The sequence below is a fragment of the Anopheles aquasalis genome, chromosome 3 (assembly GCF_943734665.1).
Source record: "Anopheles aquasalis chromosome 3, idAnoAquaMG_Q_19, whole genome shotgun sequence".
Taxonomy (NCBI): domain Eukaryota; kingdom Metazoa; phylum Arthropoda; class Insecta; order Diptera; family Culicidae; genus Anopheles; species Anopheles aquasalis.
This window is the reverse complement of record NC_064878.1, coordinates 48,573,549-48,601,048: the sequence shown is the minus strand read 5'-3', so window position 1 is coordinate 48,601,048 and position 27,500 is coordinate 48,573,549. Positions and strand designations below refer to the sequence as shown.

At 50.5% G+C, this 27,500-nt stretch overlaps 6 protein-coding genes and 1 long non-coding RNA gene across 9 annotated transcripts in view; all 7 read right to left on the bottom strand.

Annotated features, from left to right (window-relative positions):
* LOC126577629 (uncharacterized) overlaps positions 1-2,500 on the bottom strand; it is a 3,543-nt gene extending 1,043 nt beyond the window's left edge. Inside the window, exons 1-7 of the mRNA XM_050239405.1 lie at positions 2,260-2,500; positions 1,979-2,183; positions 1,298-1,899; positions 829-1,231; positions 632-762; positions 450-565; positions 1-366 (exon numbers count right to left, since the gene is read on the bottom strand). The exon at positions 1-366 is cut by the window's left edge and continues 553 nt beyond it. Coding sequence (XP_050095362.1) covers positions 1-366; positions 450-565; positions 632-762; positions 829-1,231; positions 1,298-1,899; positions 1,979-2,183; positions 2,260-2,392 — 1,956 coding nt within the window. The 5' untranslated portion in view covers positions 2,393-2,500. The remainder of the gene's footprint in view (positions 367-449; positions 566-631; positions 763-828; positions 1,232-1,297; positions 1,900-1,978; positions 2,184-2,259) is intronic.
* A 755-nt stretch (positions 2,501-3,255) lies between these two features.
* Positions 3,256-4,536, bottom strand: LOC126575653 (serine protease snake-like). The gene is made up of 4 exons (XM_050236458.1): positions 4,398-4,536; positions 3,821-4,318; positions 3,564-3,744; positions 3,256-3,495 (listed from the first exon to the last, which is right to left on the bottom strand). Exons 1-4 carry the CDS (start codon positions 4,527-4,529, stop codon positions 3,476-3,478), a joined length of 831 nt encoding a protein of 276 aa, XP_050092415.1. The 5' UTR covers positions 4,530-4,536; the 3' UTR covers positions 3,256-3,475.
* A 1,149-nt stretch (positions 4,537-5,685) lies between these two features.
* Positions 5,686-8,911, bottom strand: LOC126575652 (aminopeptidase N-like). The gene is made up of 5 exons (XM_050236456.1): positions 8,409-8,911; positions 7,689-8,340; positions 7,374-7,612; positions 6,148-7,287; positions 5,686-6,073 (listed from the first exon to the last, which is right to left on the bottom strand). The coding sequence occupies exons 1-5, from the start codon at positions 8,909-8,911 to the stop codon at positions 5,854-5,856; spliced, it is 2,754 nt and encodes a 917-aa protein (XP_050092413.1). The 3' UTR covers positions 5,686-5,853.
* A 460-nt stretch (positions 8,912-9,371) lies between these two features.
* On the bottom strand, positions 9,372-12,827 carry LOC126576708 (aminopeptidase Ey-like). Its single transcript, XM_050238014.1, has 7 exons — positions 12,082-12,827; positions 11,513-12,014; positions 11,210-11,448; positions 10,467-11,133; positions 9,885-10,384; positions 9,719-9,797; positions 9,372-9,457 (listed from the first exon to the last, which is right to left on the bottom strand). Exons 1-7 carry the CDS (start codon positions 12,825-12,827, stop codon positions 9,431-9,433), a joined length of 2,760 nt encoding a protein of 919 aa, XP_050093971.1. The 3' UTR covers positions 9,372-9,430.
* A 448-nt stretch (positions 12,828-13,275) lies between these two features.
* LOC126577437 (aminopeptidase N-like) lies at positions 13,276-17,210 on the bottom strand. The gene is made up of 5 exons (XM_050239059.1): positions 16,520-17,210; positions 15,995-16,441; positions 15,339-15,679; positions 13,938-15,253; positions 13,276-13,861 (listed from the first exon to the last, which is right to left on the bottom strand). The coding sequence occupies exons 1-5, from the start codon at positions 17,077-17,079 to the stop codon at positions 13,457-13,459; spliced, it is 3,069 nt and encodes a 1,022-aa protein (XP_050095016.1). The 5' UTR covers positions 17,080-17,210; the 3' UTR covers positions 13,276-13,456.
* A 938-nt stretch (positions 17,211-18,148) lies between these two features.
* Positions 18,149-20,074, bottom strand: LOC126577442 (uncharacterized). Its single transcript, XR_007608340.1, has 3 exons — positions 19,914-20,074; positions 19,744-19,821; positions 18,149-19,661 (listed from the first exon to the last, which is right to left on the bottom strand). It is a non-coding gene; the product is annotated as an uncharacterized LOC126577442 (long non-coding RNA).
* A 729-nt stretch (positions 20,075-20,803) lies between these two features.
* Positions 20,804-27,500, bottom strand: part of LOC126577439 (85/88 kDa calcium-independent phospholipase A2) — a 7,283-nt gene continuing 586 nt past the window's right edge. The window contains exons 2-11 of one of the 3 annotated variants that reach the window (XM_050239060.1): positions 26,368-26,670; positions 25,958-26,159; positions 25,795-25,885; positions 25,541-25,711; positions 25,329-25,457; positions 25,068-25,248; positions 24,317-24,507; positions 22,667-24,088; positions 22,472-22,595; positions 20,804-22,400 (exon numbers count right to left, since the gene is read on the bottom strand). In XM_050239060.1, coding sequence (XP_050095017.1) covers positions 22,168-22,400; positions 22,472-22,595; positions 22,667-24,088; positions 24,317-24,507; positions 25,068-25,248; positions 25,329-25,457; positions 25,541-25,711; positions 25,795-25,885; positions 25,958-26,159; positions 26,368-26,413 — 2,790 coding nt within the window. In that variant the 5' untranslated portion in view covers positions 26,414-26,670 and the 3' untranslated portion in view covers positions 20,804-22,167. The remainder of the gene's footprint in view (positions 22,401-22,471; positions 22,596-22,666; positions 24,089-24,316; positions 24,508-25,067; positions 25,249-25,328; positions 25,458-25,540; positions 25,712-25,794; positions 25,886-25,957; positions 26,160-26,367; positions 26,671-27,500) is intronic. The other 2 variants (XM_050239061.1, XM_050239062.1) reach the window with 2 other exon arrangements.

Sequence of the window (27,500 nt, the reverse complement as noted above, 5' to 3'; positions counted from 1 at the left end):
GGTTCCGTGACGGCAGATGTTGATGGTCGTGGACATGCTTTCCTTGGGGCAGGAATTGTACGGTCTGCATGTACCTCTTCGCATGTCCGGCAGTACACACGATTGTCCCGATCCGCTCTCCGTCGATTCGTCTGAAGAAGGGAAAACCAATTGTCGCCGTTGGCGGCGGTGCGATGATGCTGCTCGCTTCCCTCGACGGTTACCGAGCACAATCGATTCGATCCACTGGATGTGGGATGAGATTTTCACGTGATAAGCTTCGGTACCGAACCCACAATTATCACCAGCCACCGTTAAACCGAACACGTAGGCATAGTAACGATCGAAATGCCATGTTTCTCGTTCCAGCGGTCCACCATGCTCGATCTGGAAGTGCAGCAGCGCACCATGGTATTGGTAATTAAGAAGGATTTGATAAAAATTCCGAAGGTGAAGAAGTGCTACCCTACCCTGCAGGTTCCCGGTACCAGTGGTTGAGTGTTCGTTGTGCACATCAACTTGTTGTCCGCCGCTCCCATGCAAGCCACGCTATCGGCACGCATCCGAGTGAGAACCAGTGTGTTGTCTGTTAAGATGTGCAGAAAGTAACCAAAGATGAATCTCATTATTACGGTCGGTATGTGTAACTTACTGGTCGATCCTTGCTGATTGTACATGACGAAATTGTTCATATTGAACGGACCCAAACCGGCCATCTCGTAGAACGGCAACGATACCTGATCCGAGTTCAGGATACAGGCAGGTACGGCGTTGGGTTGGATTCTGTACCGTCGCAAACGAAGAGAATTAGCCATCATCCCCTTGATATTCTCATCAGCCCATTCCTACCTCACATTCGTTTGCAGCTTCACCAGCGCTATGTCGTTTTCCAGCGAGCCCCCTTCCCGATAGTTCGGATGCTTGATGAACCGTTCGATCCGTATGATCTGTGCCTGCGGGTGATCGGTGAAAATGTCCAAATCCCCTACCTTCACAAAGTCAGGCGTTTTGTCGAAGACGAACCGATCGCAGTGGGCGACGGTGAGCACGTAGTTCTCGTTGATCAGCACACCGCCACAGTTCCACTGCACGCGCCCACCGGTGGTGCTGTAGCCAAGGTAAACGCGATGTTTGGCCACCGTTTCCAAATCCATGTAACTCTTTTCCGGCTCAACGAACACTTTATCACCGGCCCGGTTCGCGACCATCGCTTCCTCGATTTCTCGTTCGTTTAGGTATCTCCTGTAGCATGCTGTAAGCGCAGAAGAGATCAGAGATCAGAAACGGGACGACTGGATGGCACACTATCCGGTATCACCTCGCTCATCAAACGATTCGGCCGTTTCACTCTGAATCCAGTCGACATACGTAGCGATCCGGGTGTAGACGCTTGGCGTTGACGTTCCACAGAACCGGCCCAACGAGGTGATACCGACAATGAACGGAATCAACCGATTGTTGGCCATCAGTTTGATCTGCAGCGGACCACCGGAATCTCCGTTACACGTATCCATTTTACTATCGGAAGCGCACATCTGGCCCTCGAGTAAACCCCGTGGGCGGGCGCGTGTGTTGGGATAGAACTGCTGGCAGGCCGGCGTCTCCACCGGTGACAGCTGTACCTTCAGCAGAATGGGTGTCCGCTCCCCGCCAAAGCTTGTCTGTCCGAAGCCGGTCGCTTCGAGCCGTCGGAATGGGACGGTGTTGCTTGTCCAGAGACAGGCCGGTAGCACACCACTGGACAGCCCGACCGAACGCTCGAGCGTTACGATCGCTAAGTCGTGGTACTCCGACCGGAAGGTATGGTCCGGATGACGCCGGAAGCTTTCGATTCCGTACTCCTGGGAGAAACGATTCTGTGGATCGTACAGTCCGGCCGTGATATTGATCACACCCAGTCGCACCACAACGGGAGGGTCACTGGTTGGGAGAGGGAGAAGATCAAATTAACTCTTGGTCTTAGAATCCCCCGCAGGGGGGCCAGAAACGTCGTTATTACCCGTTATCGTTGACGGCACAGTGTGCAGCCGTTAGCACGTGGCGCGGAGTGATCAGGGAACCACCGCAATCGAACTGAAATCCCCCGCTAGCCTGTCGCCATCCGAGTGCCGCCATATGAGCGAATTCACCTTGTCGCGCTGGTACCCCGAAGATGGGATAAACGAGATAATACTCGCCATACTTGTGGTACCGTAGATGACAATCTATAATGAGCGGGAATCACAGTGATTAGAGTCGTTTTCAGGAATTCATCCGTTTCTTCAGCACCAACATCCTCACCATTCAACGTCTGGCGTACGGTTGGAATGGTGGCGGTGTTAATATCGGTCGGAAACACTCGTTCAGCGGGCTGTATGCGACCGTGGCCGACCTCCAGCCCGATAAATACGTATAGCAGCAGCGGCAGCAGCATCCGGGCGCACTTTGCCGGTTCGGTTCGGTTCGGTTTTAGCCTGTGCCTCAGGGAAACGAGGCTCACTGCTCCACTGTTCCGTCAAGGTGACGCGCGTTGATGACCGCTCCTGCCTACGGCTCACCGGATACTAATTTACGATCGCTCAGTGGGGACGATCGCGATCTGTTGCTACGTGACACACGGAACTCACACACGCCGTTGAGCAACAGTCGGAGCTCGATCGTAAGAGATGAGCGGACACATCTTGATTAGAACTTGAATTGCTCATCTTATATGAACAAACATTGTTCATCTCCACTCTAGTCTTCTTCGAGGAGGACTGTGCTTGGCGGACTGTTCAGTGTGTGTTGAAAACAACGGAAAAGAATCGACTTGACGACGAGAGTGGACGGTTTTTGGTTGATTCATCAAACAACAACAGATTCTTTCAAAAACCTGCTAAACTGGGTAAGGTCAAATGAGTGTGACAGCAGCAATTCCATAATTAGTGGTAATTATAAGACGATGTGGTAAGGGAACCACCCCCTTCGCCCCTTTATCGTTCGTTTCTGGATTGCGGTTCACGTCTTTCCGACGAACAGCAGCGGCTGCTCGGAAGCTGGGACTCCCGTTCCTCAATGAATACGCTGATTGATCAAGATCGGTGCTTTTTGTATGAGTGAGGATTGAGACTCACCGACACCTAATCCCGGCTAAAGCAGACGGTGCAATTAAGATTGTAATCAATCACTCAACGTGTTTAAAACACAACGTGATCTTAACAATACAACATTGGATCTGTTTCAATTCGTTATTTTTAGTTCCATTTCATCTTTCAGATGCCATGCTAATGGACTCAAACCATTGTTTTTCTGTTAAAATTGTGGTTAAAGATTCGATCATGCTTTATTTACTTCATGTTGGATGTTATTGTATTCCATTTCCGGCATGTGATACACTCAAAGGCGATGCTGCTAAGAACAGGTTCTTCGCGGCAACGGAACATTGCCACGAGCACATGTGAGGGCCTTCGAAGCGGACAATAACATTCGTGCAGTTGGTTGAATTCCCTTTGATCGTACCAGTTGCTGCCGTGTCCATTTAATAACGGGCGAAGCAATCTATTAAGAAAGGATACGTAGAAAACGATTATGTTCCTGATCTTTTGATGAGACACTATAACGTTTACCATTGGCTTCCAACGATAGATCAGTAATGGTTTCCATCCATTCATAATACGATCCATAACGGGTGAAAACAGCCGGACTCTTGACGCCGCACGCTCTTCCGATGGATTTGTGACCGATAAGGAAGGGAACACTCTTACCGCTCCGTGTAAGCACTACCTGTAACGGGGAGCTGTGCATATTCTGCCACCCAGCACAGAGCATAGAAGGATCATTACAAACCCCCCGGGTGGCCACCAGATCAGCAATCGGCACTTACCGAGCACTCGGCAGTGGCGGAGTTCATCGCACAGAAGCAACACAGCAGCACCCCGAACCGTAGCTTGGGAATCGGATTGTAGTACTCGTGACACTTCTCGGACGGCATCACGTCCAGCTCGGTGGTCAGCAGGTTCGCTCCACGCCCATCCGCCGATCCATCCCCAACGAACTGCACCTTTCCACTCTTCATGTGTGGCTTCAGCACGCAGGCCGGTTTGTGGATTCCGCGGCTGCTCGCCTCGGGGTTAGCATCGAGAAAGAAGATGGCCATGTTGTGGTACTCGAACTGTGGTTTGTAGCGATAGTGCAGCGTATGGTTGACGATGCGAAAATGCTGCTCATTGGCGGTTCCGGCCCCGAACCGGACCGTATCGAGTGGTGGCTGGTTTTTCGCCGTTGCACAGTGTCCCCCGGCCACGATCACGTTACGGCCAATGTACGCTCCACCACAGCGAAACTGACGCCGGCCATTTGGTCCCGTCGATCCCAGCAGTACCTGGGAGAAGAGAGGAAACAACATGCAAGATGAAACACGGGATGACAATTCCACCAGTCGTATCTTCTGAATCCCTTACAATGTGTGATGTTCGATCATTGTTTCGTGCTAGGGATTGTTGACCGAAGATCGTGTTATGGGGGCAGAGCAGCAAGAGCAAAGGCGTCAGCAGCAAGGTGCGCCGTAGTAGTAGCGATCGCGCCAGCCTCATCTTGCAACCTCCGACAAGCGACTAGCGAAGGATGAGCGAGACATCTACCGTTCGCGATCAAGTGAGAGTCTGTCCCAGTGGGGTGGAGTGGGAATTGAGAACCTGTTCAGAATGGGCTGAGACATCGCGTACCCGCTACTAGTGGGTAGCAGTCTGTGGGCGTGAGAGATAAGATGCATTAGGGGGTGCGTTGAATCCACTCACTCACTCTCCGAATTGACGCTTCCAAGGTGTTGATCATGTGTGAATGCGTCTGTAGATCGTCTGTTATGTTGTGAGGTCCGAAAACGATGGGGCCTTCCCCGTGATGCGTAGTTTGGAGTTGGGGTTTTTACAAGCGACGAACCCCGAATAAGCTCCTAGTGAGCGCAGTGATGACCGATAGCGATGTGGAATGACCGTAACACACGCTCCGTCCGTATGATTAAAAATAGAAAACTTGCTCGCGACAACGCAGTTCGGAGATTCCCTGGTCAACAGGTCAAATTGTTTCCTGTTTATATTTATCCTCCAGAGAGCAAATCTTTCGTTTTCAGTATGGTAATAACATAAGCTTCCATTATGCTGATTGGATAAAGAAATGAAAAAAATTACAATTAATTGTAAGATAAGATGCCGTTTAAGTAATATTGTAAACCGTATAGAATTCGAAATTTTATCAATAAACCTACAATCCAATGAAATCAGTATATTGTAAATTATCTGTTAGCGGATCGGCTAAAATTATGTTCAACTCACACCCTCCTGAGTATGAACAATTCTAAGTGGGATTAAATTGATTTAAATTAACGCCTCCTCGAGAGATCGTGTTAGTTTCATGTTGATATGATTAACGCCACCTCAATACGGTAGATTAGTGGAGTAAAGCCATGTATAAAACAGTCCTTGTAGGCCAAGGCCGATAAGAACAAAAGCCAACTGCTTGACTTTGACTTTACTCGATTGGTGATGACTTGAATGACTTGGCACATACCGATTACACGCCAAGTGGGGCTGATACGATAACCCTTGTGCAAACCGATTACTGATAATCTTCGAGAGTGCTCAAGGTACAATGATACCTGATGGAGCGCACATTATCATTGAGTTATTTGTTTGAGTTCAGTTTGTCTTGTAGGTGCTTGATTTATGGGCTCACCGATCGATGTCTTACAAGTGGCTTTTAAGTGTCCATTTTTATTGGCTTATCTTATCGTAAACAATACTGACGCAACACGCGTAAAGAGTGTTGTGCGCGTGGCTTATCAGGATTGAGCACGTAAACGTAAAATCAAAACAATGGTATAGGCCATCGCACATTTGGTTATCCATTCATACATTCCATCTAGACTGTCACTACTTCGCTCAATGCTACGGTGAGGGGGCCAACATTGTGTAGCACCCAGCGCTGGTTTGCCTGCAGTTGCTGCTCCATATCCTTCACCATCGACGACGGCACATCGAGCTGGGAAACGATGGACAGTAGAAACTCTGCTTCGGATTCATCAGTCACGTAACCCGCGATATCCTCGAGTGTCCTGGCCAGTGCAGATTGATTCACTTGCCTAATGAAGCCAAAAAGGGAAACAGAATTGCAGTTTTATGTCAACTGTTCATGCCGATGAAAGAAAGAACTTACATTTTCCGTTGTCGCAGTTCCGTATCAATCTGCTGGATAAACCGTTTCACCGAAATGCCAGAGTCAAGAATCGCACGGTGTAAGCTTTCGGCGCGATCGGTCTCACTCATCGACGGGAGTTTGCTGACCAGCGTTTCCACCACAAGCTGCTCGTCTCCGCTGCAGGTCAGTAGCTGGTTGGCGTACAGCCGGGAGAAAGTATCCTGTAGGCTGGGTAGCATCTGTGATAGCTTGGTTGAGAGCTGTTGACGTTCTTGAGGGCCAGCCTGTCGCTGAAGGCCTACGCAGCGAATGGCTACCTCGGTAGGATTACGCGGAACCTGGTTCTCCGCAATGCTAGCCTTGGCCTTGGCCTTACACGATTCACTGGCACTGCAAGCCATCTCAATGGCCATCAAGCGCAGCTCGGTTGTGGTGGACGATTCTCCGACACGCGGCTCCAGTCCATGTCGCTCTAGCAGTGGACTGGCCAGCCGGGCCATGAATGTGTCCAGCAACCACCGAGCCTGCTGCTCGTGACTCAGCAGCGCCTGAAGCTGCTTATGGTTCTGGCTAACGATTGCCCACGGGACATAGTCCGTCTCTTTGGCGAGATAGGACATCAACTGGAACACCGTCTCATAGTTGCTACCATCGCGGAACGCAGCTTTCAGTGTATCATCGATCAGACGAGCACGAGCTGGCGCCTTGATGACACTATGGTCCTTATTCAACTGCTCAATCATCTCGTCCAGCAGTTCTGGCGAGTAGATCACCTTGTAGTACCCGGTCGAGAGGGGATTGATCTGCACCAGCTCACCCTCTTCCAGGGCGATCGTGTGGGAAACCTCAGATACACCCGGTGGCATCCAGAAGGCCGGACGCGTTTCGTACAAGTTGCTACTGGACGTTGTGTACGAGATCGGGATCCACCAGGACGCTTCGACAGGTTCTTCCTGTGGCACCGTGTAGAAGCGTTTCTGCGTGAAGAAGAACTCATTTCCTTCGCGTCGCACGTGCACCTCCGGAGCACCGGCTTGGTTGGACCATGAGCCAAAGATGTCGTCCATCGATAGGCTAACGGGCAGCACGGCATCCTCCTTGGCGGCCTGCTCCAGACTAGCGAATAGATCCGTATCCTGCACCACACCGCTGGCCTTGCTGCAACGAAACAAAGATGGAAAGGACATAAAGGGATATGCTTTCGAGGGAACGCCACCCGTCTGTCGGTCAGTTGCTATAGTTACTTCTGCTGGATGTAGTATCGTAGACCCTTCTGGAAGGTAAGCTCGCCAAGAGCGTAGCTAAACATACGCAACACACTGGCCGACTTGGCGTAGGCAATATTATCGAACAGCCGAGAGATAGTGGCACGCGTTTCGGTGTAGTACGTCATCGGTCGTACGGTTGGCGAACCATCGGTGTTGAAGGCCGCTGCCTGTGGCCCCGATACAAAGCGCTCCCGTAGATTCAACTCCGGATGGCTCTATCGGGGCGCAAAGCGAACAGGAAATAACAGTTAAATGTCTCGCTACTGCACGACCGTTGCTGCTACAACTTACAATCGAACCAACGTAGTACTGGTAAAGTCGCGCAAAGCCCTCATTCAACCACAGATAGCTCCACCATTTCGGTGCCAGCAGGTTACCGAAGAACTGATGCGTATACTCATGGCCCACGATCGTCACCACTTGCACCTGCTGCGATTCACCTTGCGTGGCGGGGTCGAACAGGATCGTATTATCGGCATACGTTACCAGACCCCAGTTCTCCATCGCTCCGGCCGCATAATCGCTATTTTTGATGGCCACGTTATCGATCTTGTTCATCGTGTACTGCTCCCCGAAGTACTCCTCCATCGCACGCATGAACCGTTTCGATGCATCGACCGAGTAGCTCATACGCTGTGCGGCCGCTGGTTCGGCCCAGGATGCCACCGCCAGCTGCGGATCCTTCAATACCTCCCGTTCGTACACAAAGTCCGACACGAGCCATGCCACGAGATACGTTTGCATGCGTGGTGTAGTGGCAAAAGTGGACAGTTTCTTGCCACCCGGCAGTAGCTGAATACCGAGCAGCGGTGCATTCGAGCGGACATGATAATCGAATCCACACGTGATACGAATATCGTACGTCGTCTTTATCCCAGGCTCATCGTAGCACGGGAACGATGTCCTCGCATCGACCGATTCGAACTGAGTGAGGCCAAGGTACCTGCGAGGTGGCAAAACTGGTGTAAGCGAGAGTGTTCTTTGCAGCCCTGTTAGAGAATTTCCGCTAACCTTGTCACACCCTGATCATCCTGGTACGACGACACATAGAAACCGGACTGATCCGTCCGGTCGATACTGTTGGTGAAGTCGATATCGATCGTGTACGAACCACTGGCCGGCTGGAGCACCGTACCGACGTTGATAACCAGAAACTCTTTCTCCTCATCAAACTCATACCCCTTCACCGGGACCACGAGGTCGGCACTGTTACGCAGCTGGAGCTTCGTGATCACATTGCGCTTACTGTGCAGCACGATCTGGCTCGTTGGTTCGAGAATATTGATCCGTATCTGCACACTGCCGGTGTAGTCGAAGATGCCGGCGTGTATGTCCGTGTCCAGGTACAGGTTATAGTGCGTCGGCACGGTACTGTTCGGTAGACGGAACGAATCGAATGCTCGCCCCAGTCCACTAGTCGATCGCGATTCGATGCTTTTGGGCGCTGCCAATGCCAGCAGCAGCCCCACTAACAGCAACACTCCCCCGCTGGGTGCTTTCGGTTGTGGCTTCATTGTTTCTACCACCACTACTGGCCGGCCAGGCGGCTAGACGGGCAGAATATATACCATAGCCTATAGCCGGCATTATCAGTACGAGCTACTGTATGTATATAAAATTAACCCATATGCTACCACGGTGACAATGGACGATTCACTCAGTATCTTATCACCAATTGAGAGGGGGTTTACCTACCACAGTAGCCGCTCCTATCGGAAGTGCATCTCGGCGAGAAACATTTGGCGGAGAGCTGAAGAAGCTGCCGGAGGGGCACGGGTTCGCTAATTGGTTGATTGGGCTCTTTGGGCGCCTGTCCAAAAACCAGCTGTTGTACCACTGAAATTGCTTGTCAGCGTCACGGCTTATCATCGGTTACACCTGTACTGCGTAGGATGTTGGGTAAGAGATGGATGCTTGATAAAAATAGCGCTAGATCTTTGCGTACGGTATCGTATCAATGATGAGTTTTTATTGGGCTGATTGGACAGTTTCACACGCCAGCGTGACTATTCCTGCATTCCTGAATTCTTTCGTTACGTCTGCATAAATAATTGAACCAGCTGTGAAAGAAAAAAAACGAATGAATCATTAGATTGTGGTCATTGTTGTTTTTTTGTCTGCGAAGGCTGGCGGTATGAATCGCCAAATGCCAAATGGAATCTCGCGTATGGTTATCAGCTGATCACTCAACACAGCGCGACAGTAAGAATGATGATGGGAATTTCATACTGATAGCGGTACAAATCCAACATTGATCGCAGATTAACCTCGATTACGAGGTGATTTTGTACGCTACGAGTGCACTGCGCCCTAGTACTCACTTCATAATGTCGAGGAAGTTTTTGCAGCCGCTGCTGTATATCACTCATAATGGCGGTAAAGGCTGGATCCGTGCCGAAGCTACGATGGGGGAATGGGATAGCAAAAGGAAAGCGAATTAATCGAAATCAAACTTTAGTCCTGGACTATTTAGAATAAGAGTCATACTTTTGTAAAATCTGCATGGTGTAGCTAACCGACCATCGATTGAACGCATCGAATCCGGTGGCCGACTTTGAGTAGACCGCACTCAGCACCTGATACCATTCGCCGGGCCGATAGTTGGTGTCCGCATCGAACAGCGAGCCTAGGTATAGGTCCAAAAAGGCGGCATTTTCGGCACAGCCCAAAGCAGCGATGAGCAGCGACCGTTCTCCCAGGCTCGAACTAGCTTGCATCCGTAACCAGACGGCCAACAGCTGGTCCACAGTGGCAACGGTGGCACCTCCACAGTATACGCTTTCCTTCAGATACGATGGAATCATTGCCGTACCGGCCAAATCGTTCATCATTCTGGTCAGTGCCTCCGTACGACATTCGGCGACTCCCAGGCGGCAGCTCCACTCGATGAGGTTGCTACGCAGCTGCTGATACTCATGCGGCTCACCGGATACACCATCAAACTGTACCAGCTCGTAGATGCTGCTTATCCGAGCAACGGCAAAGCGCTAAAACGATGGAAAATGGTAGGAACCAATCAGTAGCACGTGGAAATGTGCTGCCAACAAACGTTTGGAACCAATTCGCTACCGTAAAAGCGTTGAACGATGCTGCGTCTGGCACGAGAGCATCACGTAGTGTGCCAAGATTATCATTGGCCAGTGCCACTGTCCACGGAATGGCATCTACTTCACGTCCAGTGTACTGGAGCAGCCCGTACAGCAACGGTGCATCGATGTGTTCGGTGAAGTAGAGCTTAAAGCCATCGTCCAGCAACTGGCTGCGCGATGTCGCTGGGAGCGCTTCGTGATTGCTGGTCAGTTGTTGGATCAAGCGCAGCCACAGGTTTGCATCGTAGTTCACCCGGTAGTAACCCGTTTGGCCAGGATTCACCAGTAGCCAAGAACCGTCCGGCAAGCTGGCGCTGGGTATCGCTACCTGCGATGTTCCTTCTGGCAACCAAAACTGCTCGTTCGTTACCGTGCCATCACGCGATACGACTTGATAGGCGACCGGAATCCACCAGGTACGGCCACCTGGGCCTTGCGTGTCCTCCAGTGAATCCGTTGTGTAGTGGTGTTGATGGAAGATCAATTCATCATCATGATGCTCAACCGTTACGAGGGGATATCCGGACTGATAGACCCAGGACCCCATAAGCATTGCTACGTTTAAGCTGCGCGATAGTACCGCATCTTCCTCCGCCGCAAACTGCAAGCTTGCAAACAACGCTTCCGGTGTAACGGAGCTTCCTTTGCTGGATTCGAAGAGAACATCAAGAATATGTTGGTTAATCTTGCCACCAAAGACCAACGAGTGCGGTTCAAACATACTTGCTGCTTATGTAATGCCGAACACCCTTGAGGAAGGTGGACGCACCGAGTGCATAATGGAACATGCGCAGGATGCTACCACCCTTTTGATACGCAATGATGTCGAACAGACGCATAATGTCGGATTGGTCTGGCACCGAGTAGGACAGCGGGCGTATGGTGCTAACACTGTCCACCAGCAAGGCCGTCTGTAGCGCTTCGACGGTGAACTTCTCCTGGAACCGTATGCTTGGTTCAAGCTGGAAAGGATCAGGAATTGAGTAACCAGGGTGTACTGATACCATTAATCGAGTTGACTCTTACCTCACTGCTAAGATAATACTCGTAAAAGGTGGCAAAACCTTCGCTCAGGAATACGTCAGACCACCAATGGGGTGTCAGCAGATTACCAAAAAACTGGTGCACAAACTCGTGCATAATCGTTGCGATTACGTTCTCCTTATCACGGTTCGTGCCGGTTGACTCATCGTACAGCAGGTACGATTCCTCGTACACCACCAAACCCCAGTTTTCCATGGCCGCAAAGTAGAACCTCGGTACGGCCAGTTGATCAAGCTTGGGAAGATCGTACGTTTGCTGGAAATGACGCTCGACGGTTCGTATCGCCTGAGCGCCCAGCTCCAGCCCGTACTGACGGGCTGCCGGGGACGAACCCGGTGGAGCCACCAGCTCCATGTTGAAGCTTGACTCTGGCCCCTTCAGGGACGTTCGTACATTGGCAAAATCAGTCGTAATAGCAAAGGCCACCAGGTAGGTTGGCATTCGGGGGCTCGTTTGGAAGCGAGTTTGCTTCAAACCTTCGCCACTGAAATGAAAGACAGACAGCGTTAGCCCTGGTTACCGTGGTTACCAGGCTTTTGCACTGAACTCACATGATTTTAACGGAGGCAACCGGCATGTTGGAGTGGACCTTCGTCTCCGAACCACTATCAATGATGATCGTAAAGGTAGCCCTCAGTGCAGGTTCATCGTAACACGGGAACGCAGTCCGCGCATCGATCGCTTCGAACTGTGTAATGGCACCGTACTGTACCTCACCGGTATCGGCCGCCGGATAAGCGAAATAATAGAATCCGGACACATCCGTTCGGATCTCGTTTTCGAACCGGATCGTCAGCTGGTAAAGTGATCCCACAGTCAACGCGGACATCGTCTGAATCGTAAGCGTTTGGGCGGCCGCATCTTCCTCGTAGCACATGATCGGTTGCTCGATTTGATTCGCGTTCCGAAGCCTCAAGTTTACGATACGATTCCGGAGGGAGTTCAGCACGATCGAGTTGGTTGTGTGTTGGGCGCGTATCCCTATCGTCACGGTGCCAGTATAGCCTAGGTCCTGCGTCGAAGGGACACTCAGCTCCAGCACGTAGCTCTCCGGTATCGTGCTGTTCGGTAGCCGGTACGGTGACGCATCACGAACAGAAGGGCGAGCTCTGCTGAGGGTTTGCTCTCGAAGAAGATTGATCCGGTTACGATCCAGTCGTCGGCTGGATGGAGTATCCTCTGGCTGGTTGTTCGATTGTCCTCCCGTTGCTACCGCACACCACAGCAGTAGGAAACACACGACGGTACACTGTACAAAGGACACTCGGTGCCAGCGCCTTTCCCGGGACGCAGCCATCACTAAGCGGTGCGCGGATTCGTTCGCCAAGCGTACTCGGACTAATAATGGTGTGTAGCCGGCTTGGTGCAGACCCTTTTTATGACAACCAAAATCGAATCTAATCGTCGTGAGCGCGAATCATTGCGCGCGGAACACAATACAAACCGGATCGCATTGGCAGATAACGATGACTCCGCTTGGCTGACCCAATGCGTAAGACCCAATTGATGCCTCGTGATTGATATACGCTGGCGGCTGGCTACCGATCGACACACCGTCATTGTGAAATCCCTTTCCGGAGAGAGCGAGCGAGTCATCGGTTTATCTGAGTAACGCTGTAATAATGTCGATGGATTAGGAACCGTTTCGATTGTACTGGGCTCACCCTTCCCCTGTTCCGATTAGTACGCACACCGTCGCATTTCGGAATAATCGATCGATCGATCGAGTCCAGTGGACCCGGAAATCGGTTCTTCTAGTACATTTTATTTCAATCGATAGCATTACAGCTCCAGATAGCGGACAAGCTTAATACTAATACCCGGTTTGGGGTTTGGGCTTTACGTCGCCCGCCATCGCACCGAATTGCGTCGCTAGTAGATCGCGCGGTTGGTCCCTGTGGTCCGTGTGACTGCATTTCCTTGCGCTTAACCGAGCAGATGTGTGGCGATGGCGAGTAGAAGGGCTGCTAGCGAGACAGTGATGGTGGCCGCACCACCATCGTCTTCGGTGGTCGTTTCTGGTGTCTGCGTCGTGGTGGTGGGGGCCCCCGTCGTCGTCGTCGTCGTCGTCGCCGGAGGAATAAGGGTTGTAGTCGTTGGGGTGTCAGGTTGAACCGTGCTAGAAGTAGTAGCTGCCGTGACGGTGGTAGTCGTGGGCTCTGTCGTCGTCGTCGTTTGCTGTAGATCCGTGGTGTACTGTTCTAGGAAGTCGGTCAGCATCAGCCCCTCGAATCCGTTCACCCAGTCCAGGTTCGCTTGGGCCGAGTTGCGCAGGTTGGTGGCTGTCGCCGAATTGACACGGTCACCAAGCGTCGTGATGAGACTGTTCAGCTGCAGAGAGAATGATAAGGAATCAAGGTCGTGAATCGTCTTCGATCTTGCAAAGGAAGGAAATGGATACCCTTACCTGTACCAATTCCGCTGCATTATTCGTACGACTAGCAATGGCAGAGAGGGCCGAGTTGAGCTGCGACTGTCCGAGACCGCTAACGAACTCACTGGTCAGTTGCGCATCGCTAAAGAACTCGATCAGCGTATCGACGCCAGCGCGACTACCAGAGTACACCGCCTGAATGACACGGCGACGCTCGTCCGCACGATAGTTAATCTCCGTATTACCAAGGGCCGTCATGATGAGCGCGTGCAGGAACTCCTTATTCCACGAGCAACCCAGCGCATCGATCAGCATCGTGCGCTCGACCAAATTCTTCGAGTCCATCATTTTGCGGTACACGTACTGGAACTCTCGCTCACCGGCCGTACGCATACCGTAGCAGTACGTCACGGTAGCCAGATCGGGGTGAACCCTTGCACCACCGTTCGCTTCCGTCGCTAGCAGCGCCTTAGTACGGGCCAGACAATCGGGATGCTCCAACCGACAGGCCCAGCTAGAGATCGTCTGCACAAGGTACTTGTGTAGCAGCGAATCCTGCGCATCGACTCCATCAATGTTCAGCAAACTGTACAGTGGCTCCGTCAAAGAGTGCACGAACGTGTTGAAATGCTCGTACGCTTCGGTACCACGCAGACGGCTATTGAAGTACGACAGTGCAACATCAGCCGCAGCCCACGGTGAGTACTCGCGCTCGTGCTTCAGATAGCTCATGAGACGCAGGGCAACCCGCAGATCCAACCGCCCGGAACGGGCCAACCAGTACGAATCGTCGATCAGCTGAGCCCGGTTCAACCGGTGCACGCATCCGAAGCACTCGTGCAGCGCATTGGTGATCAGCTCCCAGTTGTGATCGTCATAGTTGACGCGATAGTAACCGACCTCCTGCTTGTTGAAGATGATCCACTCGTGCGCTGGCACCGTCGTTGTGAAGCGATCCGCCTTCGTGGCCAACCACTTGAAATCATCGAACTCATTGAAATCGGCCACCGCCTGGTGGACGTAGTTGTACGGAATCATCCACACGTTCGTGTTCGGGATCTTACGGTCCGAGTAGAAGCGCTCCTGCGAGATGATGATCTCGCCGGTGTCGTATGATCGGCGTACGTTCAGCACCGGGTAACCGGCTTCGTTCGTCCAGGTTCGCATGATCTGCCCGACGGTCACACCGGCCGGTAGCACACCCTTTCCCTCGATCGCCTGCTGCAGCCCCCGGTACAGATCCTCATCCGTGGCCTCCTTCAGTGCACGATCGAGCAGATAGCCCTGCAACCCTGCGCGCCAGTTATCATCACCGAGTACGTGGCGCATCATGTTCAGCACACTGCCCGCTGCAATACCATCGACAAGCATCTCAGTAAGCCTCGGTGGAGTAACGGTAACCACATGGGGGCACATGAGACCCGGCCTACTTACACTTGGGATAGGCGACGCGATCGAACAGTGCCGAGATTTCGGCCGGAGTGGCCGCATTGTAGTTCATCGGGCGGGTGCTCGCCAAACCGTCCGGTACCATGGCCGCCTGGATGACCTGGGTAGTGAACAGCTCCCAGTACTCCATGCCCGGGTAGGCCAGATCGGTCGCCAGGTACTCGTACAGCGTGGCGAATCCTTCATTGAGCCAGATGTACTCCCACCACTGGGGCGTCACGAGATCACCGAACCACTGGTGGGCGTACTCGTGCGCGATGGTCGTCGCGATGTTCGTTTTCGTCCGATAGCTGTTTGCCTCCGGATTAAACAATAGTAATTGTTCTCTGCGTGACATGGAATTGATCAGAAAGTAAGGGGAGGGAAGCGTATAAGAAGTTGCACAATCGCAATGCTGTAATTGGGAGTTGAGGGGGGAGAAGGGGACGCGAAACGCCTTCCTTATCGCCCTGCCGGATTGGCCGTTTTACGATACGCGCGATAAGCTGCCTAAGCCAAAACGGTCGTTGGTTTATGGCCGATATCGGGTCGGACTGGGCGCACCCAGGGCACAGCGGGATTGTTCAACAATCGTGCTTCTCATCCTAATCACCACCATCATCATCGTTATCATCATCGTCATCACCATCACCCATCGTTACCTGTACGTCACGAGGCCCCAGTTCTCCATGGCACCGGCAGCAAAGTCCGGCAGCGCCACCTGGTAGATCTTCGGCATGTAGTCCTGGTACGGAACGCGCAGATGATCGTCGAGCGCCTTCAGGATCACGTTGCTCGCTTCCACCGCAAACGGAATCTCCTGGAATGCGTTCGGCCGTGCGAACACCCGATGCGGATCGGTACCACGGGACAGGAAATCGGACACAACGAACGCGATCAGATACGTTGACATCAACGGGGTAGGCAGGAACTTCGTGGTCGCCGACTCTCCACTAACAACGCGCGATTCTTGCGGCATGTTCGAGATGGCACTGTACAGAGCGCCGTGCGTGATTGTGATGGTAAAGGTTGCCTTCAGCGCTGGCTCATCGTAGCACGGGAATGCACGCCGTGCACTGGTCGACTCGAACTGGGTTGTCGCCAGGTATCTGAACGGTGAAAAGGAGTCAAACCAGGACACGATCACAGGAACTCTCGCAACGATTTTCATCCGATCGTGGGCTTACCTGCGCTCTCCGCTATCGGCGACGTAGGACGACACGTAAAATCCATCGTCATCCGTCGACAGACGGCCACTGTACTCGATCTCCACCAGATAGTAGCCAGCTAGCAGCACCCTCGGTGCGGTGAGGGAGAGGTGCGCGCGTTGTGTTTCGGTTGCGAACGTCACATCTCCGATCGCTGTTGGTGGACCATCGATGCCGGCCAGCAGCGAGGAGATCTTGGCCGACGATAGCTGCAAACCGCGCTGGTGCAACACTAGCGTGTCGGTTGGTTCGATCACCTGCAGCTTAATGGCCACGGTACCGGTGAAGGTTCGCTCGTTCCGGTGAATGTCCGTCGTCAGGTGAACATCGTAATGGATCGGAACGGACGTTTTCGGTAGGCGGTAGCTCTCGTCTACATCCTGGGCTGGCACGAAGCTGGTCTCAGCCTCAGCGTTGACCACGGGCTCTTCCTCTGCGTGGATTCCATCGGTTTTGAACGGTGGCCGTTCGGCCAACAGCTCGCCGGCACCGAGCAAACACCACAAGGCGATCGAAACGATCACCAACGGACGCACCATCGCACCGTGTCTCTCTCTCTCTCTCTCTCTATTTCACGCTAACTATAATCCCCCCGGGGGAACGTTCTGCTGCGTCCTGATTGGTACCGTTTGAGGGGTACCTTGCTGCTAACGTGCCAAGCGCGACACTGGGTTCGCGGATTCACGCCCGGTAAGCTTTAATACCTTCAAGATGACCTATTGTAACCAGCCTGATCGGCGATTCGGCTTTGGGGCGCAAGTGCTGTGGATTGTCCTGGGCTTATCTAGCAAGCGCTCAGCGAAGATAAGATAATTGTCCAGAGCCAATTCGATTTTATAGACCGATCGACGAGTCTCCGCTGGTGCTACACCGCTTGACCGGAAACCGGTATCAATTGGGCGGTCCGAAAACTCCACAACGCGGATCCAAAACTCCGAAAAACCAGCAATTCCGAAAGCATTCGGTGTCGCCGCGTGCCTCGCGTCAGTTAGCTCTGGCGCTTCGCCACTCAGCAGCTAATCCTTATCCTAATTTGAACAGCCCAATAGCCACTTCAGTGCGCAGCACTTCATTCAATGTTTTCGTGTGACACCACCAAAGACCAGCGGTGCACCGTGCCACATACCAAGTCCAACAAGAACGACACATCGATCGACAGGCAAAGAGAATTAAAACCCCCTCTACGATAACACCTATCGACCAGTTCATCTTATCGGGCCACTAGCTGCAACCAGCTGAACGTTGATAAGCGCATCGGTGAAGGATGTTTAGTAACGATTACAAGTGATTTGTTACACACCGTGGTGCCGCCGCCGAGTGTGTTAGAATTACGAGGCAAATAGCTAATCTACGCACCCCTATTACACCTATCGCCTGCTGATGATCTCGCGAAGGAGTAAATGTTTCAAACATGATAATTTTTCGCTTGTGAATGGTTTGCATCGTTTTCGCGCGAAATCGCGTGTAAAGGACAAGCGCACGGGGGGCAGAACGATAGGCGAAGGATTGTAAATCCTGTATTATCGAGCAGAAAGACTTACGAGCTTAGAAGTTGTGATTTCGGATTTGATAATGCTTTGATTGGATAAGATTTTCCGAGAAGTAATGCCGTAAAATTTTATTTTACAATTCGAAATGATTTATGAAGACAGGACGTACTACTCTGATCGCACTAACACGGTTCTTCTTTTCACAATTGAAATTTCTATTGTAATTGGAAATTAGACATTACATTTGGCTGAAAACATGTACACTATCCTTTTTATCCTTTTAATGTATATCCTTTCTATGCAATATGCAATCCTTTGTATGCTCATATTGACGCATATCAATTATCGCGCAAAGCAGCATATACTGACCCCCAGCATCAAAAGAATCCATACCAAACCAAAAAGTGAACAAGGAGAGCATAATTATTTTAATTTAGGTAGTTTAGATTTTAACTCGCTCGGATGGACTCAAACATGAACTAGATTCAAATAATTTGGTCCTCAGATACGCTCATTAAAAGAAACAGCGGTTGTTTTTAAATAAAACGAGAAGATAGAGTTACAAATACTCAATAAAACTGAGAATGTAATAATTTTCCCAGGAGATTGCAGCCACAAATGCTGAATGCAGCCAGCTCCCAAAAAGGAAGGGGATGAATGCCCCCCCGCCACCGGGCTATAAAATAGCTAGAATAATCCTTGGATACGCTTAATCAGTTATTAAATAAAATGATGATAACGTAGGATAACGTCACACAATGTAAAGCAAACAAAAGTGCAAACTCCATTGCATATGTCTTCCATTTGCCACAATGCGACGAATATCAAATTGAAAAATAAAATTAGAAGAAGGTCAATAGCTGTGTTGGCGACCAGTAAACCTAGTGCCAGACACAGCAATTCACTACAAAGAAATCAGTTTCAAAGCTTTTTTATATTTGCATATCCGCTATCCTAACCGGAATAGCGGATCAGTGATGCACATTGATTTGCGAGGACGAATCTCAGATGATATAGAATAACTGTACGCAAACATAAGCCACCAACTTAACCCAAAGAGTGTAAAATGAGCGTAAAAAAGGACTGAATAAACAGTTTAGATAAGCCCAGAAACAGTGAACAGTGGTAAGAACATCGATAAGTGGTGGTAAGAAACAGTGGTAAGAAACTCGATTAGATGCTTGAGAAACTCATAAGAGAACAAAACGGATTACATTCTTGTAAGAGCATTGGAGAGGATAACAGTTGAGCGCAACAGTGTAGATCGCTGAACCAATGCACCGAGTGCTGAATGCCTAGAACATAAATGGTTCAAAAGAGTGCGCCTATAGATGCACGAAGAACATATTAATAAGCAATTTTACAATAAGCATGGAATTTTTAACGAAACAGCGGAGCTGAAAATCAAACCAGCCAATCCTAATGAGAAGTTTAAATCGTTTCACCATTTTAGATAGTTTTTTTTGTGTTTTACAAGGCGCGTATATCTGAATTGGATGCCATTAAACTCTGCTTTCTACCAAACTGTACGTTTGGAGGTATCGGAATCGAAATCCGTGGCGTCAACACATTCCATAAGCCTCCTAGCTCCGCCAAATGAATGGAGTGACCACAGGATTCATCATTATAACCTATGTTACGATGTTAAAATACAGGAAATCAAATCAATGTTGCAATTCACGTAAAAAGCCATTTATATGCTGTTTCACTCACTCGATGGTAAAGTGCAAATATTTGCATCAACAACAGCAACGACGTGCACCATTAACTTATTCATTTGTATTCACATTACTGTAAAAGAAACAGAGGTACACACGATTGCTAAATATTCGTATGATCACTAGAACGTAAAGCCTTCTAGTCCGAAAAACGATCCAACTCACTTGTTATAAATTGTGTAGACACTTTTGTATAAATTTTAAATGTTTCACTCAATGGTGATAAACATTTTCTATAACTTTCAACCACTATCCTCACGATCGAACCATGTTCGAACTACGGTTGCAGGATGGCTCCACCTGGGCAATCATTGCCAGTGGCAGCGTGTTTCCCATCGACGAATCGAACTGCAACTGAAACACTGCACATTCCACAACGAACGTCTTCTGTTCTCTCTTACATTCTTAATGTATGTATCAAGCACATACCAAGAAATGCTGACCATGAAGAAACTCGTAACTCGACGCCTTAATCGTTGACCAGTTGGATGTTGCTTGGTACCGTTTATTCATTCGCGTTTCTTTAAATAATGATTTACTTTATATTAGAAATGTTCTGCCATCAGATACCTTGTAGCGAATTTGGTGAATAACTTGAATGAAGCCTCCCAAATAAATAAAAAGCCACTAAAAATAGCTAGAGAAATCATTTGATGATCTAAGATATTTGTCAACAATTCCGTTAACACAATTGGCTGCATATTCAATGGTGATGTAATCCTTGCCTTTCCGGTCTCTGAGCTGCGTTGGATGCTTTCGGTGATGCAACACAATCGGAATTTTATATCATGTGCTGTTCTTGAACCACATCTCGTTTCATCGGACAAAAATGGGAAACATTAAATCGAGGATCGTGTAAGAGATTTTTCATTTAAGTTCCAGCAAATGACATCGAAAGATCGGGTGCCTATTACCCTGTGCTGCGCTGTAATCGTCTAGCAGATGCCGGAGGCGGATAAGCGCTACGGAGCCGTCCTTACCTCTGTCTAGCGACTTGGAATGGATTTTCGGTGGTACGATAACATAAAGTTTTAACACGAACGCCACGCCCGCCATTCCGGTCGCCCCGTTTGATAGGGAGCACAAGTCTTTATTAACGGTTTCACATTTGCACGTGTTTCGTAGAAAAAATGTGTCTGTTGTTTTGTTGGTTGTTCGATTCTCAATACTGGAAGTAATATGGTAATATGATTTGCTTGTATTTGCTTTAATAACGACTGAATACACACTACACTCCGCCCCGTCCATGTATGGGCCAATGTCTGCTTCCGGCTAATTGTAAAGTTTCATAATTCATCCAGCTTCCAACCTCAATATATTATGCATCGATAACGACGACAGGAGCTAACAATGACCGGCATTTTTTTTTTTTGGTGGGAACGTCTTGCTGCGTTCTTCTGATGACTGATATTGGTTGTCTTGAAAATCGTAAAAGAAAATCAAACAGAAAAGTAACAGGAGTATGTTCGGTTTTTGGTATTCGCTTGATCGAAACGCGGGTCAATGGCTCGCGTCAATCAATAAATAAGTATCTCCCTGATTTTCGTTTCCGTGAAGTTTTACTCCACACACATGTTAAAAGGGACACGCTTCACAGCGCAAAACGCCACGAGCGATCGTAAAACAGGAGAAATCACAATTATGCCTAATCGATAATAAGTAAGTTAATCCGATTAACATTTATGCGCAAACAGCAGACGAACGTGATCGTGACATATACCGAAAAACCACTGGAACAGTCACACACATATACACGCACGCAGAACAACGGAGAAGAAACAATGCACATCCTGTTCGCCCTTTCATCCTGTCTGTAAACCCTGCCATCATCACCCTTGTTAATGCGTAATAGGTGAAACTCCCTTTACTCTCGCCTGATACTTTATCTGTTAGTAATAAATTAAACATCTTATATGCACGCACAGATGCACACATACACCTGCAAGACGATTGCGCCTACGCCTGAGATATGATGTGATCGTTCACGGATCACATCGTGATCCCGTTTGCTTTAACTAGCACGAAACCCGGGGATCTAGCCTATATTTCGCGCGTGGAAAACATACCCCAGGTATATTGTCAACAATTCAATCAGTACGCGATGCTCGGAGGACAATCAGTCGCTAGCGCATTACCGACTAGAGTACTCTCTCTTTTTTTTCGCTCTTTCGCTGTCTCTTTGGATGTACAAGCGATGCATCAATATGTTTCCTTTTCGTGTTTTTTGGTGGGTGCTGTAGTTTCTTGGAAGAATGGAGAGCGAGTGGTTTTGCGGTGGTAGGTGGTACGGGTGCAGCAGTGATGAGTGGGGCGCGGAAGGTACCACCACAGATAGCCAGAGCGATGGCGACGTTCCGACGAACGTTATGGAGGGGACGCCATTAGTATCGCGCTATCGTCGCTACTACTACCACTGCTGCTATTTCAAAAGATTGATCAGCTCGATCACCTGCTTGCGATTGCTGTGCATGTACGCCTTTGCCTCCCAGAGCATGTTGATCAGCGGTTCGTCTATCTTTTCGTCCATCGCAATGTCCACCGACATCTGCGGGTTGAAGCGGAAGTACGGTACGCCAATCATGCTGCACCAGGCCCGGGCACGATCTACGACGCGGCCATCGGAAGCGGTGGCCTGATCAACCATCAAGGTACCTACGAAAGGAGAAAAGGAATGAAAATCAATTAATCAGGCCAATTCTGTGGCACTGTGCGGTGCTGCTTACTGATGGTCGATATGCCGTAAACCACTTTCGTCGTATCCCAGATGCTATCCGGACGGAACACATCGATTTCCTTCAAATCGACCACCGGCGGTTGGCCGGTACCGAGTGAAACCACAACTGAAACCTATCGGAAAACAACAACGAGGTAAAAGTGAGCTGCGGTCTAATCGTCGAACGGTGCTGCAAACAACTTACCGGAACCGCTTCGGCGGAACGGCCCGTATAGTGCAACGCTGCGTTGAGTTCGTGGATTTCCGTCATGGCGTCCAGTGTTGGGTTGTTGGCAATGAGACCCCCATCGAGGAAACGTCCGAACGCTCGAAAGTAGGACGGTGCGGCACCGGTCGCACGGGCCGCTCGCCAAACGAGCTGCTCCGAGGGAGGAGGTGGAGGTTGACCGCGGTTGTTGGAAGGCGTTACAATACCGAGAATGTCGCTGGCACATTCAAAGTTCCGGAACAGATGCAAGTTGACCGGTTTCCGATCAGCCATCACACCCGTCACCATTAGCCGGGGATGCTTAATGTCCGACATGACCGTAAACTCGCCCAGCTGTTCCTTTAACACCGATTCGAGTGCATCGCTTGGATAGGGCCGTGAACCAACGAACGCTTGATCCTTCATACGCAGATACAGACACATGCACTGTTTCATCGTCTTTCCACACCCGACGGCCAGCGCCAGAATACCGCCCGTACTAGTGCCCGCTATCCAATCGAACAGATGGCTAATCGGCGTCTGCGACAGTTGCTCGATCTCCAGTAGCATCTGTGCCAGCACGAGACCCCGGATGCCACCACCGTCCAGGCAAAGTAAACGGCCACGACCACCGTGCGCAGACTGTCCATGCCCATCGCACGGAGTTCGGGATCTCTGATGACTGGTGCTGCTGCTACCATTGCCACCACCGGTCGCTGCGTTCGATGATGACTCACCCGAATGGGGGTCATCAGAGAGCATCGGTTCGTCGCCCACCTCGAAGTCACCCAACAGATTGGTACCCTTGAGTGACGAGGTGGTGGACGTAGGAGAGGTCGGTTTCGAGGCGGCATCCAGTTTACTCATAAACATCGACAGCAACCCATCCATTATGCTCGCTCCCTTGCGCTCCTGACTGACGTCGATCGTTTTCGGGTGTTCCCGGACCGGGCGCTCCTCGTGGATTGTTTCGCGGATCTTGCTCGAGATCAGGCTCGGTACACTGTTGCGGTGCGATTTGCCGGTCGTGGTCGCCAGCATCTGCTGTATGTGTTCCCGGCTCTCACTCGTTTCGGGCTCGGCCGGTGGAATGCCATTATAGGTACCGGTGGACGCACAACCAGCCGGACACTTGGTGCTCTTTACCGGACACCGTTTCGCTCCGACCGAGTGCAGGATGTACAGTATCATCGCGTCCTTCGTACCATTATCATCCCGACCGACCATGTGCCGCGGTGTTTTGCTGTCCTTGTTCGGTTTGTTAATGTCCGCTCCGAACACAACCAAACACTGGACGATCGGCAGCAGCCGCTTCTCGACGGCAATGTGCAACGGTGTGTTGCCACTATTGTCGACCATATCGATCTCGGCCTCGTGGGCCAACAGGGCCACCACACACTCCAACCGTTCCCGGGCGACCTGCGGAGTAGAAAGCAGCAGGTGCGGCGGTGATGCTCTGTGAATCATCATGCAATGGGACACCACTATGGACAGATGGACAGCAGCGTATGTTTGTTTAAAGGAAACGAAACGAAAGCTATGGCATATGGGCCCGCGGTCCCACCACATTAGTGAGCAGCAACATAGCAAGCTGTCGCATAGACAACCAAAGGCAAGAAGAGAAAGAAGTTGTTGTGTATCAATTACCATCACGTGTAGCGGCGTTTGACCGTTGAAGTTCACCATATTCACGTCACAGCCCCGTTCGATCAGCGAATTCAGCACCTCCCGGCTCGAGCTCCAGTGCAACGGGGTACCGCCGTGCTTCATGTCCTGGGTGAACAGTTTGTTCGGGTTGCTTACCAGAAAGTCGGCCACATTACCTACGAAAGATGGTTCTTTATCGGTTAGAGACGCACACGCACACGCAAATCCCACCCCGCAACAACAACAACACACAGCACACCCCACGCAAGATCAAACGATCACCCGACAAACACCAGGAAGCCAAATGGGCGGGGGCCAAGTAAATCATGAAGGAGCAAACCAAACCACGGGCAAATTGATTGTTTGTTTCGAGCGAAACGAAAGGGATCGGAAAGAAAAAATATAAAGAAAAGCAAATATTATTTATCTGGACAGTAAGCGACAAACACACAAACACACTCGAGCGCGCGCGCGCACGCGGAGTTGAGGGCGCCATGAGAATAACATGAGGTATGGAATGCAAATGGTGAAACGGTTAGTAACTTGCCATCATTGAATGCTTTGTGGCGGAGATGCGCGGAGAAAAGAGGGGGAAAAAGAAGAGTTAAGAAACAAACTATTAACAGAGCAAACCCACAAACGGGGAAAGGGGATTGACACGGGGGAGGAAACAAGGAACCAGGAAGGGAAACCGGAGGGAGTATGCGAACTGGAGCGCCAGCGAGCGGACGAACGAGCGTCGGAAACTTACTCGATGGAATGGATTTGTTGTACGAATTGCCGGCACCGCGAGCCATCTTGTTCGTATCGGCACCGGCCAACAGCAGAGCCTTCACGCAGTCCGGCTTATCGGCCAAACAGGCCAGATGGAGCGGCGTGTATCCGTCCGTGTTAAGATGGTTCAGATTTGAGGTACTTTTAGCCGTTAACAACTGAAAAAAAACGGAGCCGGCTTGTAATATTACAGGTTTAACCGGCCAGAGGGACCGGTCCAGACTGCCGCTATACTAACAGTGATCATCTCCTTGGTGGTGCTGGCTGCATAGTGAAACACCGAGTTGCTGTTTTTGTCCAGGTGCTCCAGATTGCACACGCCCACCAGTGCTTTCACAAACTCGAGATTGCTCGCCTTAACCGCTACCTAAAACGGGATTTGCATTTTACTAGTGAGCAAAGACACTTGAAGGATCAGAGTTCCAGAGATCCAGAAATCACGATGCATACATGTAGCGGTGTCATCATCTCCGCGTACTCGGCATAATCGAGGAAATCGATAATGCTCGGGTTCGTAATGTAATCGGTGAGGTTGAAGTGTGCAATGACGTGTGCCAGCGACCAGCTCGGATGCTCGATCAGGATGTCGCACAGCTTCTGTAGGCCGTTCATGTTGTACATCTGAAATGCAGGGTATTTGGTTAATTTTGGTCGTTGCTATGGCAATCATCAGGTAGTTGCTAGTGCAGTGCGTCTATGTGTACCTCACGGACGATTTTCACTAATTCGGGAAGTCGCTGATGGAAGGCTTCGAACTTTTCCTCCGCTTCCGCTTGTGTCGTTGCACGATACAGGCTGGAACAGTGATTAGAACATAGAGTGATTAAAAATGAACGGAAATCTGCGTCTTTTTTTAATCGACCTTACCTGTAGGAAGTGTTGATCGATTCCACGTGTGGTCGCTCGAGCACGATATCGTACACCAGCTTCTTGTCCGGCGCGTTCGGGTTCGGTGCAAACAGTCGCATCGCCTCGTTGCGCTGCAGCACCTGCAGATTGGTGTACGACTCATTCTTGACCTCCTGAACTTTGTTCGGCGGTGCGTCGACACCCAGGAATCGCTGGATTGCTGGATAGACGGCGTGGTCGTGGGGTGGGAATTCAAAAAACAAAACCCAAAACAGTGAAAGCCGGGGGCAAAGGGGGGGACGAGAACAAAAAGCAAAAGAATGCCAGTTTTAGTAACGCTTTCCACTAGCTTGTGGTATCTCTGTGGCGAATCTCTGTGGGTATCCTAATCCAACAGTTAAGTAACAACGAGTAATGGTAATTGGTACCTAAACCGGTTGCCAGAGCACCGATCCCGAGCCAAGCCATTTGCATTCAGGCAGGCTAGCTGTGGTGTGGCGGAGCTAGGAGCAGTGCGCTGCGCTGTGTGGCGTTTGTTTAGCCGTAGGATATCTTTTTTAGCGGAGGAACGTGTGACCGAAATGGGAAACGGGGAGCTTGGGTAAAATCAACAAAACGAAGAGGGAGTTATGGGCTTAATGGGGGAAGGAACAACACAAGCGAGGACGAGGAAACGAAGGACAATAACTCGCTTCTCGCTTCTCGGCTCTAGGTTGAACGGTTTGACGGTACTGAAACGATTCCAAAGGATAGTGGACATTTGGCAAATACACGCATACGGTACGATTCTGAGGTGCTGAGCTACTAGATCGAATGTGGGGGTGGGGAAGATTGTGCCACTACTGGAAAGGGTGCCGTAAATAGCGCAGTGTAACCGGATCGCTGGCTTCATAACCTGGGTAAGCCCGGGCCAGATGTAAGAATTCAAGCGCTGAGTGCGCGGCCGCTCTCTGCCGCCGTACACAACCCCGTGACAGATCGTGATGGAGAGGGCACAACGCAAATAGACTCATCGACGCGCAAACTCAATCGTTCAACGCTTCAATGCTCCTAATTCGAGCCGGGTTATGACTAAGCTTCTGCAAATACGGTCGCGACCACCATCCATGGATTTCAAGTGCCCCGGCTTCACAGATCTACAGATTACGTATGGTGCACGATGGTCTCTTGGCTCTATTCCTAATGGTTCACGAGCTTCTTCTGTCTACGAGCTAGCGGGCGCGGTCTCGCTAGCCGGCCTTGACCATCATCGTACCTTGCATGAAATCTCGCTCCACCATCGGAGGGTTCTTCCAAAGACCTAAAATGAAAGAATCGAACGGCCATCGCCAGAGGGTGACCGGATAAGACAGTGGCTCTCATTTCGAGCGAGTTCTGTGGCTTCATTTTTGTCGTGGATGGCGCTTTTTTTTTGTTGTTGTTGCCACAATTATACGCCCGCGCCACGAAAGCGTTGCGACTGACAACCCATATGTCGCAATCGATTAAATGAGGCAAAACCCATCCGGTGGGCCGCGTGTGAAAGGAACATTTCGAGCCATTTCAAGGAGTCTTCGGTTGC

What these genes read in the sequence shown, in the direction of transcription:
- LOC126575653 (XM_050236458.1), bottom strand. Translation starts at nt 4,529, where the DNA reads ATGAGGCTGGCGCGATCGCTACTACTACGGCGCACCTTGCTGCTGACG. An exon ending in ATGATCGAACATCACACATT is followed by an intron (nt 4,319 to 4,397) that starts GTAAGGGATTCA and finishes CTCTTCTCCCAG; the next exon opens with GTACTGCTGGGATCGACGGG. An exon ending in TCTATCGTTGGAAGCCAATG is followed by an intron (nt 3,496 to 3,563) that starts GTAAACGTTATA and finishes CTTTCTTAATAG; the next exon opens with ATTGCTTCGCCCGTTATTAA.
- LOC126575652 (XM_050236456.1), bottom strand. Translation starts at nt 8,911, where the DNA reads ATGAAGCCACAACCGAAAGCACCCAGCGGGGGAGTGTTGCTGTTAGTG. An exon ending in AGTACTACGTTGGTTCGATT is followed by an intron (nt 7,613 to 7,688) that starts GTAAGTTGTAGC and finishes GCGCCCCGATAG; the next exon opens with AGCCATCCGGAGTTGAATCT. An exon ending in GAACTGCGACAACGGAAAAT is followed by an intron (nt 6,074 to 6,147) that starts GTAAGTTCTTTC and finishes TGGCTTCATTAG; the next exon opens with GCAAGTGAATCAATCTGCAC.
- LOC126576708 (XM_050238014.1), bottom strand. Translation starts at nt 12,827, where the DNA reads ATGGCTGCGTCCCGGGAAAGGCGCTGGCACCGAGTGTCCTTTGTACAG. An exon ending in GTTGCCTCCGTTAAAATCAT is followed by an intron (nt 12,015 to 12,081) that starts GTGAGTTCAGTG and finishes CTTTCATTTCAG; the next exon opens with TGGCGAAGGTTTGAAGCAAA. An exon ending in CATCGTTCAACGCTTTTACG is followed by an intron (nt 10,385 to 10,466) that starts GTAGCGAATTGG and finishes CCATCGTTTTAG; the next exon opens with CGCTTTGCCGTTGCTCGGAT.
- LOC126577437 (XM_050239059.1), bottom strand. Translation starts at nt 17,079, where the DNA reads ATGGTGCGTCCGTTGGTGATCGTTTCGATCGCCTTGTGGTGTTTGCTC. An exon ending in TCGCGTCGCCTATCCCAAGT is followed by an intron (nt 15,254 to 15,338) that starts GTAAGTAGGCCG and finishes ATGGTATTGCAG; the next exon opens with CGGGCAGTGTGCTGAACATG. An exon ending in ATGCAGCGGAATTGGTACAG is followed by an intron (nt 13,862 to 13,937) that starts GTAAGGGTATCC and finishes TTCTCTCTGCAG; the next exon opens with CTGAACAGTCTCATCACGAC.